We start from the raw sequence: 18,309 nt of genomic DNA, 5'->3' as shown, positions 1-18,309 counted from the left end.
GAGAAGGAAGGACTCCCTGGAGAAGAGCCTAATGCTGGGAAAGATTGAGGGCAATAGAAGAAGGGGACAGAGAATGAGGTGGTTGGATGGAGTGACTGAAGCAGTAGGTGTGAGCTTAGATGGACTCCAGAAGATGGTACAGGACAGGAAGGCCTGGAGGAACATTGTCCATAGGGTCGCGATGGGTCGGACACGACTTCGCAACTAACAACAAATTTATTTATTTGGTTTATATACCGCCCTATTCCCAAAGGACTCAGGGCGGTTTACAAGGCAAAATTTAAAAACAATCCAATATAAAATTAAAATAAATTAAATTAAGTCTAAGTTACAAGAAATGCAGACATCCGTCTTATTAATGTCTCTTGTTTTATATAGAGCCTACTAAATACATCAGCAGCTCATGCATTCCCTCACGGTTAACTTTTCTCACCTGCCGCCCCTTTCCCGGCTCCAGGGTGGCTGCGGGACCGAGCAGGATCCCCTCGGCCAGGGCCACCGCCTGGGCGCAGCTCTCCGCCCCGCACTCCCGCAGCCAGCCCGCCAGCTCCGAGGGCAGCAGGGTCAGCAGCTGCTCCAACACCACCAGATCCAGCATCTCGGCTTTGCTGCTCCGCTCGGGCCGCAGCCATCTGCGGCACAGCCGGTGCAGGCGGCTGCAAAGCGCCCTGGGACCCTCGTCCTCCCGAGGACGGCAGCTGCGGAAGCACCGGCGCTCAGCTTCCGAGCTGCGGGGTTCCTCGAGACCTGTCAGGCTGCGGTTTCCCCCAGACTCCCCACCGCCGCTCTCTGCCTGAACGGCCGTGAGGGCTGCTGCTGCTCCCGCCTCCGGAGACCCTCGGGCCTCCATTCGGTCTCCGGGTTCAGCCTCGCCCAAGGCCTCTTTCAGTCACGGCACCGATCCCCTCCCAACCGGCCCTTTCCCTGTTTCAGGGGGAGAGAAGAAGGGCTCCACTTCCTCAGAGTTTTTTTGCGCCTCAGCGGAGAAGCTACAAATAGTTCCCACCAAAAATTTCCCGCGCCGTCCCGCCCTCACAGTGCGCTGGATCACAGAGCGCTTCTTCCTAGAGGGGCAAAACGCTTGACCAGAGCGCTGCCCTCCCCCCGTAAAAGCGAAAGCGTTGCCTCTCCTACGGTATGTATTGCAGGCCGTAGTTTCTGCTGCGCATGCTCTGTTCCATTGTGACGTCCATTATAGTCGAACTTCTGCGTTGGGAAGGGCCGAAGGAAAAGTGAGATGGGAGAAGAGGTTGGGGTTGTTGGGCACGGCGGAGCGGAAATAAAGAAGGCGATCTTGGGATAAAAGCTCTTTTCCTGAATATCTTAAAAATGTGGATGTGCTCCTGGGACATGGGAAAGAAGTGGGAGAGGAAGACTTGGTGGAGCTCTGGAAATTAGAGAGATGAATAGAGCAGCTCCAAGGCAAGCATCCAGCCTGTAAATTTATTCTTTTATTATTAAATAAGTAAGCAAGTAAATATGTATGGCAGTGAAAGTTGGACAATAAGAAAGGCTGAGCGCCAAAGAATTGAGGCTTTTGAACTATGGTGCTGGAGAAGACTCCTGCGAGTCCCTTGGACTGCAAGGCGATCAAACCGGTCAGTCCTAGAGGAGATCAATCCTGACTGCTCTTTAGAAGGCCAGATCCTGAAGCTAAAACTCAAATACTTAGGCCACCTAATGAGAAGGAAGGACTCACTGGAGAAGAGCCTAATGCTGGGAAAGATCGAGGGCAAGAGAAGAAGGGGACGACAGAGAATGAGGTGGCTGGATGGAGTGACTGAAGCAGTAGGCGTGAGCTTAAATGGACTCCAGAAGATGGTAGAGGACAGGAAGGCCTGGAGAAATGTTGTCCATAGGGTCGCGATGGGTCGGACACGACTTCGCAGCTAACAACAACAAGCAAGTAAATACTCTGGAGATGCCTTCTGGCGGTTTATTGGACCTCCTTGTCGTCTTAATTGTATTCCTGTGGTGACAGTGAAAATATCCTTTTTCTGTGGAGCAGAGTCTGTCCTTTATTTACTTTAGTTTTCTATTTTTATTCTATCCAAATCTTATATTTTTATCTTCACCTTTTCGGTTTGGTTGTTTGTGGCTCGTTGATTCCTGAAGAGTTGATCAGATTTCAAGTGGCTGTACAAGTTTTTTTTTAAAAAGGACACTGACTCCCTGGGCTGGTTTTACTCCCACCTCCTCTTTTAAGTGTCAGACAATCTGGGTTGGACAATTAAGATTAAGATAACCTTTATTGTCATTTTTTACTGTGGGCATACTAGCATATATTAAAAATGAAATTCTGTTGCCTGCTCTCAAAAATATACACATACATAACACACATACAGACACATATAGACATGCTATATATATATAAAAATTTAATAAAACTAAATATATATATATAAATTTAATAAAACTAAAATAATAATAATAATAAACTAACTAAAACTAATATGCATACATGTATATACATACAATACCTGGGCTGGGTTTGCCCCACAGCTATGTTTAAATTGCAGGTTCAGTACTGCTAGGCATGATGATGGATTCCGATAAGGGGAGAAAAGAATACACAGAAGGGAATGCCAGGAGGATTACAGATGTAAAAAGAGTTTATTAATAAAGTGCCAAGATTTGTAATATCAAAGAGTTTCTTCCCTGACATCCTTCAGAAAGCTTCAGTGGTGAAGTGTAATTTGCCATGGCACTGCTCACAAAGAGGTTAGCTTTATGGGGCAGATCTCATATCCCTTCACTCTTCCCCCCCCCCTCCAGTCTAGAACTGCCCATCTCAGAAAAATCAAACAAAATGACTTTAGCTAAATCTTCAGAAGAAAGAAAAAGACCAGACAGGGAGACAGTAGGAAGCAGAAAGAAAATCTCATATTACTGCAAACTGGTGGCCTTATTAAGGGGGGCATAAGTAGTTGGCTATGATCCCAAGGTTATGACAGGATGCTTGCTGTTGATGCTTTGCAAGAAAGCAAAGAGGTGCACTGTTTTAAATCAACCTAAAGAAGATATCCTGATACAGCAGTTAAACCCCACATGAAATAGATCAGTATTCAACCAGGGGCCACTTCCCAGGAACTGGGAATGAGCTTAGGAGGCTGGAACTCACCACTACATGAGGAAGGGGTGGGGGTGGGATCTTCTACTGTTAATAGCCTGCCCTCGGGCTCCCATATTACCCCTTGCTTATCACCAATCTAATGCATTGTCCTGCCCCATGATCTGTAAGTTGATCCCCCCCTCACCCCCCAGACCTTCCTGGGATTTCACTTTCTCCCCAATTCCTTTTGGAAATGCAGATGTGGTTCTGGGACACATGGAAGAAGGGGGAGGGGGAAGAGATTTGAGGAAGGGCACTGGAAATGTGAGAAATGGAAAGTGTCCCAGAGCAGGGGCCAGCCAGTAAATTTATTCATTTATTACTAGTTAAGTAAATGCTTCGGGGAGTCCATTAGGCTAGGGTTGTGGTTATTTGTCCTGTTTATTGTCTTAACTCTGTGTTTTCCTATGGTGATTTTATGGCTTTCTTTTTCCAGAGTACAATCTGTGTTTTTCCTGTTTAGTTTCCATTTTCTATTTCTGGTCTGTGCAAATCTTGACTTTGTATTCACCTTTTCTGCTTGGCTGTGCCTGGCTGGTTGATTCTTCTTCAAGAGTTGATCCTTTTTCAAGGGATTATACTTAAAAAAACAACAACTAAAGACAACCTTGCAGTCAAGCAAAATCAAGCTTTTAATAGTGAGTGCCACACCAAGTGCACTAATCAAACAGGTGGTAAGGAAATAGGGGAACAAACCCAGGCACCACACAGGTAATGTAGAAAGTAAACACAGGGTCAGTCAAAAAGGAGTCAAAATGTCTATGCACTAATGCACAGAGTATGAGCAATAAACAGGTGAATTAGAAATTCAAGTAAGTGGTGCTCTGCAAAGGAAAATAAATAGGAAGGGTTACTTGTCTAAGCAGCCATTTTCTAGGTGTTAATTAAAAACTATGTCACTTTCAGGACACTCCGAGAAAGAAGAGTAACCTTAGAGCAGGAGACCATGTCATCAAGTCCCACATTAGTCATGAGAGCTAATCACTCTCAGTCCAGCCCACCTCACAGGGTTGTTGTGGGGACAAATAGGAGAAAGGTGTGTTGGATATGTTCACTGCCTTAAATTATTCGTAAAAATAATAAAGGGATACAAATAAATAGTAAAAATTTAAAAGCAAACCCCCATTAATTACCAGTGACTCTGGGAAGGTGGCAGCACTTGGTAGTTCTAAGCTGAGAAGGCAAATATGGGGTGTGAGGTGATATTCCCTTTTTGACTATGAAAAAACAATGTCATTTCTCCTTTATCACACACTGAGCAATAAACTGTTGTGTTCTTCTGTCTTAAGGTGTCTAACTCCAGTCCATTTCAATTTGCTGAATTCGAAAATATCAAGTGTTTTTAAAATATACTTATTAAAATTTTTAAAAGCAATAATAGAAACTGATTTAGAACAGAAAAGGGGGAGAAATAACAGAAAAAGCTCAAAGTGTGATAAGAAAATAGAAGTAGGAAAAAATAAAAAATAAAGAACACTCTTCACAGGTTGCAAGTACAATTATATTGTAAACTTTATCTTGCCAAGTTACAGCATAACATTTTTCTTTCTACATATCTATCGGTCTAATCATCAACACCATAAATTACAAAGTCATTTTTTTATGCAAACAGTTCATAAGTGGTTTCCAATGTTTTGTTGTTTCATTTTTACTGTATTGAGCTTTTCTATATTCAGTGTTCCAGTTCCCACCATAATTCTGACTTTAATGCTTTGGATTTTCTTTTCCTGCATAACTACATCAACAACTAGACACCCTGAGGCTTTAATTTTGCAATTCTTCAAAGAAAGCTCTTTCCACACTCCGTGCATTTATAAGGTTTCACTCCTCTGTGAATCATTCATTCATTCCTCATACTATACTTGAACATCTCCCAAAACATGACACTGGTTGGCATATAATAAAAACCATTGTACAATTTTTTTAAAAATCAAAATTATTAAGACTAGGAAAAAGAATTCAGTATGATAAGGAATGCCTCAACCTCACTGGTTCAACAGTTAATAATAATAATAAAAATAATAAAGTTGGAAGGGACCTTGGAGGTCATCTAGTCCAACCCCCTGCTCAGGCAGGAAACCCTATACCATTTCAGACAAATGGCTATCCAGTCTCTTCTTAAAAATGTCCAGTGTTGACATAGCCATGTTGTTTTGAGGAACTTCCAGAACGATATCAGGGATGGGTGCCAGGGCAGAGAAGGCCCATCTCCTTGGTCCGGCCACATGTACCTCCATCACAGAGAGGACCTGCAACACACATCTTCTGCTAGATCTAATAGGATAGGCAGGCATACTCAGGAAGAAGAAATCCAGCTTCATGCCCTGAAGACTTTTAAAGATCCAAAACATCACCTTGAATTGGACTTGGAATCAAACTGGCAACTAATGCACCTTACAAAGCAGAGGTGTAACATATGCTGCTATAGGGGCCCACATAATTACATCTTGTATCTGGATCCTTCTGGATGCGGAAGGGCAGGTTTGTGTAGAACGCATTACAGTATTCCATCTGGGCATAAGTGATTGTAAGCAGAGCTTCCTGATCAAGGAATGGCCACAATTGGCATACGACATGAAGCTGTTCAAAGGCCCTCTTAGCCAAAGCTGACCCCTGCGCTTTGAATAGAAGTCATGATCCTGAGAGGACCTCTGGTTGTGCAGAGTGTCTTTCAGCAGTACGTAACATTACTCTTGGAATTCAACAATATTCATATAGCTTCTCATTTGTGGGCATCCTTTGCTTGAAAGCAGGAGTACTGTTTATAATAAAGTTCTTTCTACAAGTTACATAATCTACAGCTCCTGCTTGTATCTGAAATCTTCAATGGAAATTAACACAGCTATTCAGATTGAAATGCATTCTAAACGTTATAAATGTAGGCAATTTCTGTTTCATGTAGAGGGCTTTTTAGGTAAATTAAGAAGAAAATCAAAGAAGACATCGTGTTTTTTTTAAAATTCCTTAATCTTTTTGTGGACTCTTGACTGCCCAAGACAGATGCCATTGAGAAATAAAAAAACAAATTCATTTATAGAATTTGGAAAACTGTAAAATTAGTGGGGAATATCATAGTTTGAACAAAGTCTCTTGGATTATAAAAACATGCAGTTGAATGGATTGAAATGTTAAAATGGGAAATATGACTAATTTCCTATTTTAACATTTGAATCCCAGGCAGATTAGAAATCCTGAAGTCCTGCATGAATCTCCCTCCTTAAGGACTACAAATATTAGTAAAATAAAATAGAAAATATACTTCCTCTTCACCTCCACCTATAATTTTTCTCCCTTTATTGCACCTTCCACAGCTGATTATTATGCACATTTCCAGATTCATTTGACCACAAACCAAGCACTCAAGCCCTACTGAGATAAACAGCTTTTAAAGAGATGGTATGTTCTCCCATGTCTCAGAATTAAGAACACAGTATGCGTACAAAGTATAAAATGAATGAGACAATGGTGCACTTTACTGACTCACCCATTCTCCTCTACATTTTCATAACTCCCCAGTATGATCATCCTAAGACTAGTAAGGCCACTAGTAAGGCTCTTATTGCATGCAAGCACTTATTTTCCTGTGGGAATGTGCCAGGTCCCCTTTTTGGGGTGCCCTGAGAGTGGGGGAGAAAGGACTCTCTGGGGGAGCATTCTTTGTATGCTTTCGCTTTGCTGTAACCACATGGAAATTAGGGAGGGGGATCGTCTCCTTCACAGCCAGTTTCCGCCTATGTATTTGGACAATGTCTTAATCTACACTGAAATCAAGCAGAACATGTGAAACTCCATGAAAGCAGTCCTCCAAAAACGACGAGCTGCCAAGCTGCATGCCAAACTCTCTAAATGCGAGTTCCTCCGGATTAAAATAAGATTACCTGGGCTACTGTATCTCGCATGAAGGGATTGAAATAGACCCAGAAAAAGTTAGAGCTGTGCTGGATTGGGTGCCATCCCACACTAGGAAGCAGCTACAAAGCTTCCTAGGATCTGCAAACATTTACTGGAAATTCATTCTTTCATTTGTCCAGGTAGCTCTCTCCGTCATGAACTTACTCAAAATGAAAGGAGGGGACAAACCTAAACCTAATCAACCACTTAAGTGGTCAATGGAATGCAAAGCCACTTTTGAAAAGCTCAAGCGCCAAACCAGTGTTAAAACACCCTGACCTGATGAAGCCATTTGTTATGCAACGTGATGCAAGTGATGTGGCTGTGGGAGCAGTGCTTCTGCAGGGAAATGAAAGCAGACAGCTGCAGCCTTGCACTTACACTTCCAAAAAGTTTTCTGAAATTGAGCAACAATGGGCAGTGTGGGACAAAAAAGCTTACACTGTGAGATGGGTGCCCCTGGTTTGGAGACACTTCTTAGAAGGGAGTAAAATATCTCTGGAAGTCTGGACTGATCACAAGAATTTAGAGGCACTTAAAACCCCTCAAAAACTTTCTCCTAAACAAGCATGATGGGCACAGTACTTTAACCTCTTTGACTTCACCCAACCCTATCTCCGGGGGGGGGGATTGTTTTAGCAGATGCACTGTCATGGATGCCGCAATACAACTGCTCCAAAGCAGAAATAATTAAGCCAATGCTCCCATCCCATCAACTGCTCAAGTGATCAGCCAAGCCCAGGGGAGCGAAAAAGTGCCAATACCCGAAGATGTGACTTCTCCTCTATAATCTGCCCTGAAGGATAAGTGGTTTCAAATTCACAGCAATGTTTGCTCAATCCGAAACAGACTAGCCTGGGTGGGGGCAAAACTTTATGTTCCAGAAAGTCATGAGGAGTTGTCATGACTCTAAAATGGTGGGACATTTTGGTTTTGTGAAAACATTACACCTAGTTAAGAGGCAATTTTGGTGGCCATTCCTTAAGAAAGACACTGAGGGCTACGTTGCCAGCTGTACGGTGTGTGCTTCAGCAAAGTGACATCAAGGAAAAACTCAGGGGCTTCTTCAAACAATAGCTGAGCCGTCAGCACCTTGGAGAGAGATCTCTATGGACTTTATTGTGCAACTCCCCCAAAGCGTGGGAAATACAGTAATTTGGGTGGTGACTAATCTGTTCTCCAAGCAAGTGGATTTTATTCCTTCTCAAAAAATCCCAACTGCCCGAGTCTTGCTAAACTGTTTCTGCATCATATTTATAGAATACATGGAGCACCACAACATATTATTTCAGATAGGGGGATATAATTCACCTCTAAGTTTTGGCAGGCCTTTGGGGACTTATTGGGATGACCCTTAGCTCGTCACCACCCACAAACAAATGGGGTGTGTGAACAAATGAACTCAGTATTGGAAGAATACCTTAGATGCTTTATTATCAACAAAATAACTAATCTCTTGCCATTTGTGGAAGTGTCATATAACTCTGTGCACAGCAGTACTGGCTTCACCTTTTCAAGTGGCTACCAGTCAAGACTTCATATCCATGCCAGAACTCCCCGTTAACTAACCTGGGATACCGTCCCTGAAGGTATGGGTCTCCCAAATACAAAAAGCACTCACAGATACTCGTGATACCTATAAAGCACACACTGACAAAAAAAGAACTGAGCCAAAACCTTTTAAAGTGGGAGATTATGTTTATCTATCTACTCACTATTTGGAGTCACTTCAACCTTCCAAGAAGTTCAGACCTAAGTTTGTGGGACCTTTCCCCATCAAACGCCTGATTAACCGTCACAATAGAATTAGACTTGCCAAAGTCATTGCACTGGCTCCATCTGTTTTTCATTGTAGTTTATTGAAACCCAAGGTTTCCTTGTCCCTTAGGCCAGTCCCTCTCCTTGTTTCCAAGCCTTTAATGATAAAGGGTGAACAATATTTTGAGGTGAAAGAGATATTGGATTCCCATAAGCACAGGGGAAACCTCCAACATTTAGTGGCATGGAAGGACATTCCTACCAGCCAGAATGAATGGGTTAATTCTCAGCCTTAGGCTAATGAAACATTTTCATAATCAATATCCTGATAAACCTAAATGATTGTTGTAATTGTCTTTTCTCTTCCATCTTTTGCAGGGTTAATCCTTTCTTTGGGAGGGGCAGCATGTCAGGTCCCCTTTTACAGTGCCCTGCCATTCTGGTGGAGGGGAGGATGACAACGTTCTGGGGAAGCATTCTTTGTATGCTTTCACTTTGCTGCAACCACATGGGAATTAGTGAGGGGGATTGTGTGCGGAGATAGGACAGACTCCTTCCCAGCCACTTTCAGCCTGGTTCCAAGATGCCTTGAAGATGACCCATTATCTGTCCTGTACATCATGCTCTTAAAACAGCCTTGCAGCACATTTTGTCTGTTGCTGGACTGGTCAGGGGAGATGGGCTTTGAAGGGGGAAGAATAGTTTGGTGCTTTGCGTGGGAATGTTAGATTCCACTTAACTTTGCTACAACCACTGTTTCTCAGAAAAAGTTCTTTTGATTAAATACATGGCATCAAGAGTTGTACTTTCCTGAGAGGGACAACTTGTCCAGGTCCTTACAGGATGTTTGGAAAGTAAATTTCCACTTCAAACCAAAGACCTTTGCACATTGCATACAATAAGCAGCTTCCTCCCTTGTCTGGCTCCTTTCATGATGAGTAAGTTGACTGTTTCAAATGAAGCTCATTCCATGGATTTATATTTTTCCTGTGTTAAATCTTTTTAGAACTAAGCGCACAATTCTCAATGAAGCTTGTTCCACATTCCATTTTCTCCTGTGTGGATCCCTTTATGACAAGTAAAGATGCTATAGTCATTAAATCCTTTTTCACACTCAGTGCATTTATATGGTTCCTCCCTTGTATGGATACTTTGTTGGCAAACAAGGTCTCTGTTGACAATCAAGGTCTTCCCCCATTCTAGACATTTATATGGGTTATCCCCTGTGTGGGTCCTTAGGTGGCGTGTAAGGTCTCTCTGATCAAAATAGCTCTTTCCACACTCCATACATTTATGTGGTCTCTCCCCTGTGTGGATCCTTTTATGAGAATTAAGCTGTCCTTTCTTAGCAAAGCTCTTTTCACACTCAGTACATTTATATGGTTTCTCCCCTGTGTGGATTCTTTCATGATCAGTAAGATTTCCTTTCTGACTGAACTGTTTTCCACACTCCATACATTTATATGGTCTCTCCCCAGTGTGGATTCTTCTATGAGAATTAAGTTGTCCTTTCTGGGCAAAGCTCTTTTCACACTCCAGGCATTTATACGGTTTATCCCCTGTGTGGATCCTTTGGTGGCGAGTAAGATCTTTGTTGTCAAGAAAGCGCTTTCCACACTCCAAGCATTTATATGGTCTTTCCCCTGTGTGGATCTTTTGGTGTCGAGCCAGATTACAGTTTGTACTGAAGCCCTTTCCACACTCTGGGCATTTATAAGGTTTCTCCCCTGTGTGAACCCATTGATGAGAATTAAGCTGTCCTTTCTGAATAAAGCTCTTTCCACACTCCGGGCATTTATATATACTCTCACCTGTGTGGATCCTTTGATGGGAAATAAGATCTCTATTCTCAATGAATCTCTTTCCACACTCCTTGCAACTATATGTTTTCTCCCCTGTGTGGGTCCTGTGATGACGAATTAGATGACCATTTGTTCTGAAGGCTTTTCCACACTCAGTACATTTATAAGGTTTTTCCCCTGTGTGGATCCTTTCATGACAAGTAAGATGTCCTTTCCTGGTAAATCCCTTTCCACACTCCAGGCATTTATATGGTCTTTCACCTGTGTGGATCTTTTGGCAGGAAGTAATATTTCTATTGTCAATAAACCTCTTTCTCCACCCCAAGTATTTATTTAGTCTCTCCTCAGTGTGGATGTTTTCATGATGAGTAAGTGTTCTATCCTGACAAAAGCTTTTCGCATACTCCATGTATTTATATGTTCTCTCCCTTTTGTGGATCCTCTGATGATTAAAAATACTGTTGATGCTGAAGCTTTTTCCAGACTTCATGCACACTTTCACGTCTCTGCTCAGACTGAAATCCTTAACAACTTTTAGAGATGTATGTGGTTTGTATTTCCTATACAGTTTCTTAAGAAAAGCAAGAGAGAAGAAATTATTGACGTATTTTCCATAAGTTATAAAGCCTTTGGTCTGACTTCTGCTATACTCATGCAAATCAAACCTATTTTCTTCCCTTTTGCTGGATTTTCCCTTTTTCTTCCCTTTCTGGGTCAGGAAGTCATAGATTTCAACAGGAAGAGAAGTCGGGAACCTGTCGCCCATGTCTTCTGAGTGTCTTCTCTCTTGACTTTTTGGATCCCCTTCACAGTTAACCATTATTTCTTCTGCTTCATGCTTTGTTGTTTGCAGTGGCATTAACCTCACCTGCTTGTCATTCTCCTTCTCCAGCCCATCACCTTCTTGGGAAAAAAGAAAAAGTCCCCATTAGAATTTAGAATGGCTAAGGAGGGGAGTCTACCCATCTCAAAAACATGCCTATTCATGTTCCAAGTTTGGCACCAGCTGTTTTGAGCAAAATTTCCCCTAAACACCCTATGTTTGTTTGTGATCTAATGGGGCTCTGGTCATTGATTGGTTTTATAAGATTAGGAAACGTTTGAAAGGAGTACACTAATTCAGGTGATGGCCAGGTAGGTGTCAATGATCGTCTTAAGCAACTGAGTGCAGGGATCTTCCCTGTTTACTTCCCTCTGAAAAAACCCTTCCCCAATGAATGGAATGCAGAGAAAAGAGGCTTACTCAGAGCAGCCATATTCCTAGAAAACTCCAGCAGGACTTCACTGCATAAGGCCCTCTGTGTGGGATCCAGCAGTGCCCACTCCTCCTCTGTAAAGTCCACAGCCACCTCTTCAAAGGAATTAGAGCCCTAGAAAAAGAATGTTCCTTATCATTAAGTCCCAGCAAAGACCTCGTTAAGTTTTCCCTCTTACTTCACAAAACCAAAAACAGAGCTTTGTAAGGGACCAAACAGACATTTTCTTATAGGAGAGGTTTATGTCTGTATGCGCACATAGTTTTGGGGGCTTGGAAACCTTGCCTCTGTCTTAACTTCACAAATCATGGCTTAGGTGTATCCAAGCTGTAGAATGGCAACACAGCCTCCATTGGGAGCCTCCCAGTGGCCCAGAATAACTCAGCAAGGAGGTTTTGGGGAGCAAAATCCCCTGACCTCATCTCAACCTGGGGACCAAATTCCAAATTTGTTAAAAAACAGGATACACCTACTTGGAATTTCTTCCCTAGCTTAATTCAAAACATTGGATATAAGCCTGTAAATCCAAGTCATTTGACTAACAATCTGACTGTTGCAGCCACATAGCACTGCATCCAGTTTTAGTCACCTCATTACAAAAAAGATGTTGAGGCTTTGGGGGAAAGTGCAAAGAAGAGCAACTAAGACGATTAAAAGCCTGGAGACTAAAACATATGAAGAATAGTTGCAGGAATTGGGTATGGCGAATCTAGAGAAAAGAAGGACTAGAGATGACAAGATAGCAGTATTCCAGTATTTGAGGGGCTGCCACAAAGAACAGGGGGACAACTTATTTTCCAAAGCACCAGAGGGCAGGACAAGAAACAATGGATGGAAACTAATCAAGGAGAGAAGCAACCTGGAATTAAGGAGAAATTTCATAAAAAGGAGGACAATTAACCAGTGGAAGTTGTGCATGTCCTTCATCACTGGAGGTTTTTAAGAAAAGACTGGACAGCCACCTGTCTGAAGTGGTATACGGTCTCCTGCTTGAGCAGGGGGCTGGACTAGAAGACCTCCAAGGTCCCTTCCAGCTCTATTCTGATTGGTTGGTTGGTTGGTTGATTAGGGAATTTTACATGGGAAATCTATTATTCCTTTTTAAGTGGATATGCTGGTACATTTCTGTATGGGTTTTTATGCTATTACTAGTCTCTTCAAGGATTTCATCTTTTTAATTGGCTTTCAGTAACTTTTTCAACACATAAATTACATTACCTAATACAAGCCTCTCAGTCTGTGAGTTGTCTCTTGTTTGTATCTTCAAAGTAATCTGAAAGTTGAATGTAAGTAATTCATTGGCTCATTCAGGGGTGTGGGGGAAGAACACACTGTGTTCAAATGAACAGAGATTCAGCATTTGGCAGAAAAAGCAGCTCACAAATAGAGAAAGCTTGAACTCTATTGCTTTTAGAGGAAACCTACACTTACCTGGCAAGGTGGCCCAAGTTGAATCCCCCTGAAAAATAGCTCTTGAGAAGGACTGTTTTGGTCTCCTCTTTCTTGGAGCTCTGCTGAGGTCTCCCCTGTGAACAGCTCCTGCATCTGAAAGAACAGCCTCGTTTAGGATCCACTTTCAGAAGATCATAAGATCACGTTAGCTCACCTGCCTTACCCTTTGCCTCTCTACTTATCCTTTTACAACCCAGATAAAGAAAAGTCAAGGTTTCTCCTCTGTCTCTCTCCCTGCTATTTCTCAGTAAATCCCTGCAATTTTTGTGAAAGTAGTAACAGATTTTATTTTCCTGGGCTCCAAGATCACTGCAGATGGGGACTGTAGCCAAGAAATTAAAAGACGCTTGCTCCTGGGGAGGAAAGCCATGACAAATCTAAACAGCACACTAAAAAGCAGAGACATCACCCTGTCAACAAAAGTGCATATAGTCAAGGCTATGGTCTTCCCAGTTGCAATGTATGGAAGTGAAAGTTGGACCATAAAAAAGGCTGAGTGCCAAAGAATTGAGGCCTTTGAACTATGGTGCTGGAGAAGACTCCTGCGAGTCCCTTGGACTGCAAGGCGATCAAACCGGTCAGTCCTAGAGGAGATCAACCCTGACTGCTCTTTAGAAGGCCAGATCCTGAAGCTAAAACTCAAATACTTTGGCCACCTAATGAGAAGGAAGGACTCACTGGAGAAGAGCCTAATGCTGGGAAAGATTGAGGGCAAGAGAAGAACGGGACGACAGAGAATGAGGTGGCTGGATAGAGTCACTGAAGCAGTAGGCGTGAGCTTAAATGGACTCCAGAAGATGGTAGAGGACAGGAAGGCCTGGAGGAACGTTGTCCATAGGGTTGCAATGGGTCGGACACAACTTCGCAGCTAACAACAACAAAATTCCACCAAAGGAGCAATGTACACCAGACCATTCAAAGTGCCAATCAACAAGAGAACAAATCAGCTGCTGGGAATATAGCTCCAAACAAACAACTGCACCACCAACTGACCACACTGGACCCCAAGACCTTTATGAGCTAAGGAGAATAGGACAAGAAAATCCTGCTGCTGCTGTTACCTAGTTTGGTAACGAAACGTCCAGGAATTATATTAAAGCAAGCTCGGAGAAGAAACCACAGCCAAAATCCAATCTCTAGTCTCCAATATTCTGTGGCTGCCCAGTCTATGGCTTGTCTGCATCTTCCAGTTAGTCCCACATATCATTAGACCAGGGCTCTTCAAACTTGGCCCTTTTATGACTTGTGGACTTCGACTCCCAGAATTCCTCCGCCAGGCACACTGGCTGAGGGATTCTGGGAGTTGAAGTCCACAAGTCACAAAAGGGTCAAGTTTGAAGAGCCCTGCCTTAGACCATCTCAGCACACGTTCTCTACCTGTGTTTTCTCTGCCACTGCTTCGTAAAGAGGCATGTAAGAGGATGGAATTCCCTCTCACCTGCCGGCCTTCTCCGGGGGGCTCCCCGGGGGCGGAGGAGGGCGGCGGGCCGAGCAGGAACCCTTCGGCCAGGGCCACCGCCTGGGCGCAGCTCTCCGCCCCGCATTCCCGCAGCCAGCCCGCCAGCTCCGGGGGCAGCAGGGCCAGCAGCTGCTCCAGCACCACCCGGTCCAGCATCTCGGCTTTGCCGCTCCGCTCGGGCCGCAGCCACTCGCGGCATAGCCGGTGCAGGCGGCTGCAGAGCGCCCGGGGCCCCTCGTCCTCCCGGGGGCGGCAGCTGCGAAAGCGCCGGCGCTCGGCCTCGGAGCTGCGGGGCCCCTCAGGGAGGCCTCTCGGGTCGCCGCCGCCGCCGCCGCTCCCCGCCTGAAGGGCCGCTGCTGCTCCCGCCTCCGGAGATCCTCGGGCCGCCATTCGGCCTCCCGCTTCGGCGAAGACCGAACGGGGGAAGCTCCCTCTGAGGCGGACCCCCCCTTCCCCCGCCCGCTCTTCTCCCTCGCCCCGCCCCTCTCCCGGTTTCAGGGGGGGCGAGAAGGGGCGGGGCTCCGCTTCCTCAGAGCTTCTGAGGCGGAGAAGAGCAGCTGCAAATCGCTCCCGCCTCAAGTTCCCGCGCCCTCCTATCCCCTCAGAATCTCGGTCAGAGAGTGCTGCATCCTAGAGAGGGAGAAACCCTTATTAGCCCCCTTCCCCTCCCTCCCTTCGTTGACTGCTCCTGCCTAGAGCGTCTCCCACTGCAACCCACCGCTTCTCCTGTCAAAGATCTGCGCACGCTCCCTTCCTGGCGAACGTTCAAACCAGGGGGGTCTTCAAACTTGGCTTTTTTTTTAATGACTTGTGGACCTCAACTCCCAGAATTCCTCAGCCGGCTGAGGAATTCTGGGAGTTGAGGTCCGCAAGTCACAAAAGGTCCGAGTTTGAAGAGCCCTGGTTTAAACAAATCAGAGGGTGGGAAAAGATGGGACCGTGTGGAGAAAGGCGAAGGAGCTGGGGATGATGGGTACCAGGGATGAGCGGGGGGGGGGGTTGAAACAAGCAAATTGGCCTTGGCTGGAAACTGGTTGGATTGCTGCTTCTGGACAGCTGGGATTTCTTTTTTTCCCAGAATCCTCTTGGAAATGTGGACAGGTGGAAGAAATTGCAGAGGGAGGGGAGATCTGATGTAGGCTCTGGAAATAAGAGAAATGGAAAGAGCCCCAGGGCAGCCATCCGGCTAGTAAATGTATTTATCTATTATTAAATAAAGAAGCAAGTATAGAATACAAGTAGTCCTTGACTTACAACAGTTCTTTAGTGACCGTTCAAGGGTACCATGGCACAGAACAATGTGACTTATCAGTTTTTCACAGTTACAACCTTTGCATCCCCATGGTCACATGATCAAAATTTGGAGGCATGGCAACTTTGCTCATATTTAGGACCATTAGTGTCCCAAGGTCATCTCATCCCCCTTTTGTGACCTGCTGACCAGCAAAATCAATGGGGAAGCCACACTGACTTAACTGGGTTACTAACTTAGTAACTGCAGTGATTCACTTAACAACTGTGGCAATAAAGTTTGCAAAATGGGGCAAAACTCACTTAACAAATGTCTCACTTAACAACAGAAAGTTTGGGCTCAATTGAGGTCCTAAGTTGAGGACTACCTGTACAGAATAAGAGTTGGAAGGGACGTTGTAAGTCTTCTAGTGCAACCTCCTACTCAAGTAGGAGACTCCCCAGCGTTGCAGGATAGAATATTGATGCTTTTCAACTTCGGTGTTGGAGAGGATTCTTGAAAATAGCCAGTCAGGAAAACCAATATATGGATCACAGAAAAAAAATATCAATCCATGGTTAGATTCCATCATATTTGAGGAACATTATTCGAAGACCCAACTCCACTGAAATGGTGGAAGGAAAATGAATAAGAAAAAGGAAGATGGCTTTTATTACAGAAGCAATGAACACACCTTTGAGAGTCCTAAAGAGCCAGGTATCCTGGTGATTGGTAAGAGTTGGCACTGCTTTGATGGCCCATCAATCAATCAATCAATCAATGAATAAATGATTTATGTGATGGCCCAGTTCAAACAGTCCCAATTGCTCAGCAATGATACGGCAGTAGTTTCCACAACCGAATTCAGACATATTGTTTTAAACTTCCCAGTCTAGCATTGCTTTGCCCCAGCCAAGTATGAGAGAAAGTTTCAGGCAATAAACACACAGAATAAAAATTTGAAATAATTTATTCAACAAAGCAAATATTTTTTTGCTGCACCTTATAAGGCAGACAAGGAGTTACAGATAACGGAATAATTAGTTATATTCAGGGAAGGAGTATGTCCAAGGAAAAGAATATGGACAAAGTCAAAGATGGACTCTTAACCCTACAGCTTCATTCTGTCCTCTTCAGACATTATTATGGGCCTTTAATCTTGGAATTCCTGACTACTTCCTATCCCATCCCTAACCAGGGCTTATCCTGCTTATGTAGACAAGGTTGACCAAATGCCAGAAATTACCAATTGGGTTTTAGTCTTACCTGAGATTTCAGGAACCCAGTTAGTGGGTCTGTTTAACCAGAATCTTCCATGATGAATTTCAGTACTGGAGATTTAAGCTAAAAAAATCTGAAATGTTGCCATCTTATTTTCAAAGGAACCTAGGACAATTACTAGCCAACTGCATTAAGTAACAATATCTGAATGTCAAGGTCAGGCTTATTATCAGACACCCCCAAAATAGGCAACCACAATTCAGCCCAGTTAGTAGGGCAAATTCAGCCCAGCTGGTCAATTTCTTGTTCAGCAGGTTTTGGAATCATTTTATATATATATATATATATATATATATATATATATATATATATATATATATATATATATATATATATATATACAGTATATATATATATATACAGTATATATATATATATATATATACAGTATATATATATACAGTATATATATATATATATATATATATATATATATATATATATATATAAAGTTAACAATTGGCTAAAGATGCTCTCTTGCTGATAACCCTATGACTCATAATTCTTAGTTTATAACCGCTTGTTTAGTGACCAAAGTTACAGTGGCGCTGAAAAAAGTGACTTACGACCATTTTTCACACTTATGAACATTGAAGCATCCCCATGGTCGGGTAGGCAACCTTGGCTTTTATGATTTGTGGACTTCAACTCCCAGGATTGCTGAGCCAGCATGCCTGGCTCAGGAATTCTGGGAGCTGAAGTCCATGAGTCATAAAAGAGCCAAGGTTGCCTACCCCTGCCCTAGACCATAGGCGTCAAACTCGCCGCGTCACATGACATGTCGCGATGTATTGTGACTTTTTTTGCATTGCTGGGGTGGGTGTGGTCTTTGTATGATGCAATGATGCAGGCTGGCAATTTGACATCCCTGCCCTAGACAAAGGATACCTCATGTCATATTCAAGAAACTATCAAATTCAGTCATGGAATTTGGGAAATCTACAGATAGTCCTTGACTTACAGCCGTTCATTTAGTGACCGTGCAAAGTTACAACAGCACCGGGAAAAAGTGACTTATGGCCGTTGTCCACATTTACGACCTTTGTAGCATCCCCGTGATCCTGTGA

The 18,309-nt window shown here is 43.6% G+C and overlaps 2 protein-coding genes across 7 annotated transcripts in view; both read right to left on the bottom strand.

The window, feature by feature from the left end:
• LOC310635934 (neurotrophin receptor-interacting factor homolog) overlaps positions 1-955 on the bottom strand; it is a 30,262-nt gene extending 29,307 nt beyond the window's left edge. For both annotated transcript variants that reach the window (XR_014491564.1, XM_083355328.1), the window contains exon 1: positions 434-955. Coding sequence is in view for 1 of the 2 variants with exons in the window: in XM_083355328.1 (XP_083211454.1) it covers positions 434-850 (417 nt within the window). In the remaining variant the exon portion in view is untranslated. The remainder of the gene's footprint in view (positions 1-433) is intronic.
• Positions 956-7,933: 6,978 nt separating this feature from the next.
• On the bottom strand, positions 7,934-15,169 carry LOC310635887 (uncharacterized protein). Of its 5 annotated transcripts, none has more exons than XM_083355242.1 (5): positions 14,710-15,169; positions 13,251-13,364; positions 11,807-11,933; positions 11,432-11,466; positions 7,934-11,134 (listed from the first exon to the last, which is right to left on the bottom strand). In XM_083355242.1, the coding sequence occupies exons 1-5, from the start codon at positions 15,118-15,120 to the stop codon at positions 9,785-9,787; spliced, it is 2,037 nt and encodes a 678-aa protein (XP_083211368.1). In that variant the 5' UTR covers positions 15,121-15,169; the 3' UTR covers positions 7,934-9,784. The 5 variants fall into 5 exon arrangements, 4 of the variants coding, with proteins under 4 accessions (XP_083211368.1, XP_083211366.1, XP_083211367.1 ...); XR_014491549.1 differs by lacking the exon at positions 7,934-11,134 and adding an exon at positions 13,038-13,092 and having other exon boundaries at positions 11,417-11,466; XM_083355240.1 differs by having other exon boundaries at positions 7,934-11,466.
• Between the last annotated feature and the right edge of the window lie 3,140 nt (positions 15,170-18,309).

The sequence above is a fragment of the Vipera ursinii genome (assembly GCF_947247035.1).
Source record: "Vipera ursinii genome assembly, chromosome: 2".
NCBI lineage: Eukaryota > Metazoa > Chordata > Lepidosauria > Squamata > Viperidae > Vipera > Vipera ursinii.
The sequence above is the reverse complement of the archived record's forward strand: the minus strand, read 5'-3'. Positions and strand labels throughout refer to the sequence as shown.